This window comes from Austrofundulus limnaeus, unplaced genomic scaffold (genome assembly GCF_001266775.1).
Source record: "Austrofundulus limnaeus strain Quisiro unplaced genomic scaffold, Austrofundulus_limnaeus-1.0 Scaffold133, whole genome shotgun sequence".
In the NCBI taxonomy this organism is placed as follows: Eukaryota; Metazoa; Chordata; class Actinopteri; order Cyprinodontiformes; family Rivulidae; genus Austrofundulus; species Austrofundulus limnaeus.
The window spans coordinates 1066678-1072663 of record NW_013952535.1 but is presented as its reverse complement, the minus strand read 5'-3'; the positions used below and the strand labels follow the sequence as shown (position 1 = coordinate 1072663).

The following is a 5986-nucleotide window of genomic DNA, read 5'->3' as shown; positions in this document are numbered from 1 at the left end:
TTTTCGGTGTTTCATTTTTCAATGTTTTATTTTTCAATGTTTCTTTTTTTCAGTGTTTCTTTTTTCAATGTTTCATTTTTGAGTGTTTTATTTTTCAAAGTCAGATCTATTTTTCAATATCAATGTAAGCTGTCACTGATTGAACTCCATAAGTTCTACTTTAAAAGAGTGACTGAAGATCACAAAAACACACCGACGCACTGCCGGGTTCGGACAATGCATTTATCCAAGTGCCTATTTTAGGAGCGTCAAAATGGCATTTTTTTACAACAACGTTTTACTGAAATAATCTTATATTGTCATTTGTGTGTTTTCACATAAACAGCCAAAATGCAGCTATTTGAAAACAAAAAGCTCATGGCCTTCTTTTATCCTCGCTGTGTACATTTGTATATTTGACATAGTGCATTTGACATACTGCTTGACATTTATCATTTATCTTACATCATTTTGTGTTACTTTTCTGTTGTCAGGACTTTTTCCAGCTGTGTTAAATCTGGCTACAATGGCAGAGATTACAACGAATGCAACCTGCGGTTCAGGCGGTCCAGAGATGTTCTGTAAGCTGGTGGAACATGTACCAGGTCAGCCTGTGAGAAACCCCCAGTGTCGAATCTGCAACCAGAGGAGTGCAAATCCATTCGGTGAGAACGACTCCCATCCCCACCAGATTTATATCCTGAGAGATTACAGAAACTAATCATGGCAGATTTATTAGTTGGAGCATGATTGGGCAGATGTTAATCAATTGTTTTGTCTGAAGTGATAATTATTGAATAAGCTGAGGAGTCAGTCACAAAATGACAAGATGACAATGTGAAATTAGCCTGCAGTCATTATTCACTCAACCAGGCTGTCATGTTATGATAGATCAGCAATTCAATAAACCACTCAGCCAATCATACAACCAAACAAGTCAGTTTGACGGTAAATCAGTGAGTCATTAACTACAATCTAGTAATTAGCTGGTCAACAAATCAGCCAATAAATCTGTTAGAGTGAACCTTAGTCAGCCAGAACGAGAGGATGAAGAGAGGTGATGGAACACAAGGAAGAGAGAGAGGGTCAATAAAGAAAAAACAAAGGAAAGAATGAGGGATGGAGTTGCAACTTTCATCATACATCCACTGTAGGGCAGTTTGTTTCACATCCAGTGAAGAGAAACTCGACTACAGAGAGACACCTGTAAATCTAGACTTACAGGTCAGTAAGCACCAGTAGAAGTGATTTAATCTTATATAAAAGCTGGTATTTTTAATATAGTTCTATTTATTTAAGTTCTGTGATGAGTTTTCTTTTAGTCTCCGAAGGAAATAAACGTCAGGATGAAGAACGATGTTAAAAATGTTAATTTTTCGAGGAAAGAAGACAAAAGCGTTGCTAAAGGAAAAGCTATTTTTATTCAAATAGCAGTAGTTGCTATGGTATGATTGTTCCTATCATTTTAACCAAAATGTCACAAGTAGTCTGTTAATTGGTAGATGGCATTCAAGCTGAAATTTCACAATTCTCTTGAAAATTCCTTTATTCCTACTTGAGCACTTAAATGCTGCTGACATACATAAACGCAACAAAGTGGTTTTTGCTATACAATAAACAAAGCAAAGTGTTTTATCTGCTTTATCCATTAAATGACATTTTTAGAGTTGTTAGGATATTCAGAGATCATGCTAATAGATTGACATTTTATTTAGAACTGGAATTAAATTGTGCATGAATGAAAGAAAATGTTTTTATTGTTTTACGAGGTAAAAGATTGAGCTTTTGATAAATGGACCTTGAATGGCTAAAATGTCACAATAAAAAAATAATGTGATGAAAATTGTGTAGTTGAGCATTTTGAACATTGTGAAATACAAAATGCAAATCATTATGGGCATTTAAAAGGAGATGGCCAATAAAACGTCTTTGTGTATGTGTGTGTGCAGAACACCATCCCATTAAATATGCCATCGATGGAACCAACCGCTGGTGGCAAAGTCCTTCTATCATGAATGGAATGAATTACCACTATGTGACTATCACATTGGACCTGAAACAGGTAGAAAACCATTTATATTCGTGTTTGTTGTTTGTGAACATCATGCAATTTTGGTGATTTCCCCATGGTGCCTTCAAAGACCCCCAAAACCTTCATAATTGATTTCCAAAGAAGTCTCAGTTTGCAGTTTGACATTTGGCCGCATAAAGCAAACACTATTTTATTCTAAAAGTGTAATTAGACAGATTAGATTTTTTGTGTTCTGATGATAAAGAGGTCAAAAGAATAAAGTTAATGAGGCACCGAGATTGAATTTACAAAAACCTTTTGGTTCATTGAGAAAAGATACTTAAAAGTTTCTTTAGGAAGAGATGAGTAATGAAACTCTAATACTCCAGAGAAATGTCACAACATAATGGCATCATTTTATACAAATACAGTAATCAAAACTGAGCAGCTAGAAAGAGCTCAAACATCACAACAGGGGCGGAGCTAGACATTTTTGCAAGGGGGGCACCGGGGTGGCCAAGGTGTTTTTTTTAGGGGGGCACGTACTAATAAATAAAACTGCTCAATTTGAATATTCAAGATGATCATCACCACTGATTTGAAATGGCTCAAAATCAGCTGCTTTAAGAAATGTAGAGCTGAAATTTTGTGATCGTAGCTTAGAGCAGTGGTTCCCAAACTTTTTGTCTTCTGACCCACAACATATCCATGGCAAAAACTTGTGACCCCAAATATTACTGGTCTGAGTACATGAACTTCGTTAATAACCCTAAAAACACAGGCTTTTTGACAATCTAAACAGCTTATACACAAATATTAATACTTATTTTTACTTATTTTGTGTTTTTGTAATAATTATAGGGAAAATATTACATTAGCAATTATTTTATTACCCTTTAATTTGATTTCTGGAGATTATCCAAGGTGCTTCATGACCCATAATTGGGTCCCAAGCCCAACTTTGGGAACCAAAGTGCASTGGTTCCCAAACTTTTCAGCTTTTGACCCACAAAATAACAGTGGCAGAGACCTGTGCCCCCAACTATTTTTGTATGTTAAACATTTGTATCTGGTCAACAAAACATGGGCATAGTAACAATATTTTTATACTAAATTTATCAATTTTAAATACACTAACCTCACTCAATTGTAGCAACTAAGGCAAAAATGTAATTAATTCAGAAAATCTTTTCAGGACCCCACCTTGATGTTTCGGGACCCCACTTTGGGTCCCGACCCCAACTTTGGGAAACACTGGCTTAGAGTGATCAAAAAAAATAAACATGCCGATTGATAGTACCAGTTACAGCTAACCGCTAAAGCAAAGAGCCCTAATTCAGCCCTTTATAACTGGGAAAATAATGACAACTAGTTTAGTAGAAGAAAAAATAAAAAAAATCTTGACGTAATTCTAAATATTAATCAAAAATTCAAGATGACCACCATAGTTAACTTAATTAATACAGTTAGTAGCTCTAATTCAGCTATTTTAAGACTTACTGAGCTGGAATTTTGTATACTTTATCTAAAAATTACCCCCAAACACTCAACAAAAGCTAACTGCTAATTCTATTCTTCTTTTACCATTGGCTATAATTTAGCCAATTTTGAGTGCATGCAGCTGAAAAATGTTGTAGTATAGCCGAGAAACAATCTTTAACAAAATCTGAATTCTAAAACAAAATCCAAGACGGCCACAATTTACAGGAGTTTGAGATTTCTGATTTTAGAATGCATTGTCAAAGCTTTCATAGTGCAAATAATGTGGAAAATTAGCTACTTTAAGGGTAGAATTGGGGTATAAATAAGTGAAAGTAAATATGTAACATACTGTAAATGAACCATTAAAAAGATCAAAATAAAGAAAAATTACAAAGAAGCTAAGAAATAATTGTTTTGGACTTTGAATATCTCCTAAGTGGGACACTAAAATAAGCAAATCCAACATTTGCAGTTTTCTGGGTTAACTTTTATTTTCAAGTGTCGATTAAAGAAAAGCATTTATCCCAAAAAAAGTTTTTTTATACGCAAATATTTCAGTATTTCCAGTTAGACCTGTACAGTTTATAACAAAATGACCACAGAGCCGCAGAAACATAGTTTAGTTTTGTAATTTTCTTTGCGAGCCATCAAATGACCATAAAGCTTACATAGAAACATGCACAGGAACAGGAAATAAAACAGCTGACACCTTAATGCCATTTAATCCATCAATCACACCTTTCATTGCTCTGCTGCAGCTTCTGAATAAATAAGCTGCAAGAAACACACAAACTCACTATTTTCACACCTGTCTGAGACGTCAATCATCACGCTTGTTTTTACACTCACTCACCTGTGACCTTAAAGGTAATTTGTGGATCAGGTAACGTACACACAGTTATTACTACTGAATGATACCAGTATCTTTGAATACATATGTGTGCAAAATGTGTATCATTTTGTGTATTTGTATGTGTGGCTCGATCAGCCCAATGGAAGCTATTTACCCTCCAGTGCACTGAATTTCCCTTGTGACTGTAGTCATCTCAATCAGAAAATGACAGTGGTCGTGTGTGTGTGTGTTTGTGTGTTTATGTGTGTGTGTGTGTGTGTGTGGGTGGGGGGGGTTATCACTTGTGACATCACCACTTTCATTTCCTCCCTTGTTATTGTTGAGCCTCTCTGGACGGAAAGGCTAAATAAGAGAGTGAGAGCTGAGGGACCGTGTGTGTGTGTGTGTGTGTGTGTGTGTGTGCGTGTGTGTGTGTGTGTGTGTGTGTGTGTGTGTGTGTGTGAGAGTGTGAAGGAGGCGGCTGAAGTTTCTCCTCATTTAATTTTTTTTTTATTTCCAATGAATTCTTGAATTATAATTGTGCGTGGAGATGCATCAAATGCAACAATACAGCAGAAGTTGTCTGCAGAGACCTGTGGAGGAGGGCACTGAATCATTTCTGACCTTTAGAAAATTCAAACTAACTTCCTGCTTTTTCCAAACTTGAATGTAAATGTGGACGTTTGCCAGAATCGGCGTATTTTAAACGAATTAATCAGAAGTAAATGTATGAGAACTGCTTTGCCATAAGCACCTGAACTTGATTTTGGGTGGCAGCTATCTTCTGTCAGCCTCAGACAGGATTCACTTACGCTGCAGTTGTTATGGAAATGCAGCGATCAGTTTGATTGATGGACAGCGGTCACATCACGCACCGGCTCTGCTCTCCTGGGAGGGAAGGAGAACCTGGTGATCAGGGTCCCGAAAGAGGTTGTCACTCAAAAACTGCTTTTATGCACAGCTCCAGAATACCCCCCCCCCCACACACACACACACACACACATTTAAAGGCCTCCACACAGACACCACGCACAATACTTCTTTGATCTCGGTTCTTCAGAAAGAACAGATTCTGTATGAAAAGGTACTTTCACACAGAGAAAATGCAGTGTTTATTATTCAGCTCACATAGCTTACTTTAACTCTTATCAGCAACTTTAATTGATGCACTTTTATAAATGAGGCATTCCTGTCTCCAAGTAAACAAAACCCAACCAGCTTCTTCCCCATTTTCTTAATTACCAGGGTGATTGTGTCCATATGATGAGTTTCTTTAAAGGGATCCATGATTAGTTGTAACATTAGACTTCATTTAATAAATGTATATTTTAACTGTAAAATAAAGATTGTAAAAATACTGTAGGTTGTTAAGTTTTTATCATTTTTAAACTAGAAGTTTAAAAATATATTACACGGACGGGGCCATTTTATTTCCACACAAAGCATTCTGGGTAAATGAAGACGTGGATAGGTCCTCGGTGCGGGGCTGCTAGCGAGCTATATCCACCCTGAAGGTTAATCTTGGACAATATCTGATGATCGACTCTTTTAAATGAAACCAGAGAGCGTTGACAGAGAGGAGGTAGAACTGAAAATATAGATCGAGGACAACAGAACTACTTCATGGAAGAAGAACCTCAGCTTAGCCTGTTAGCTTTAGCATCAGCCTTGATGCTATCACC

The 5986-nt window shown here is 36.5% G+C and overlaps 1 protein-coding gene across 1 annotated transcript in view; it reads left to right on the top strand.

The window, feature by feature from the left end:
* lama2 (laminin, alpha 2) overlaps positions 1 to 5986 on the top strand; it is a gene marked incomplete at its 5' end in the record, with an annotated part of 234410 nt that overhangs the window by 52696 nt on the left and 175728 nt on the right. The window contains 2 exon segments of the mRNA XM_014015734.1: positions 474 to 644; positions 1929 to 2041. Of these exon segments, the coding sequence (XP_013871188.1) occupies positions 474 to 644; positions 1929 to 2041 (284 nt within the window).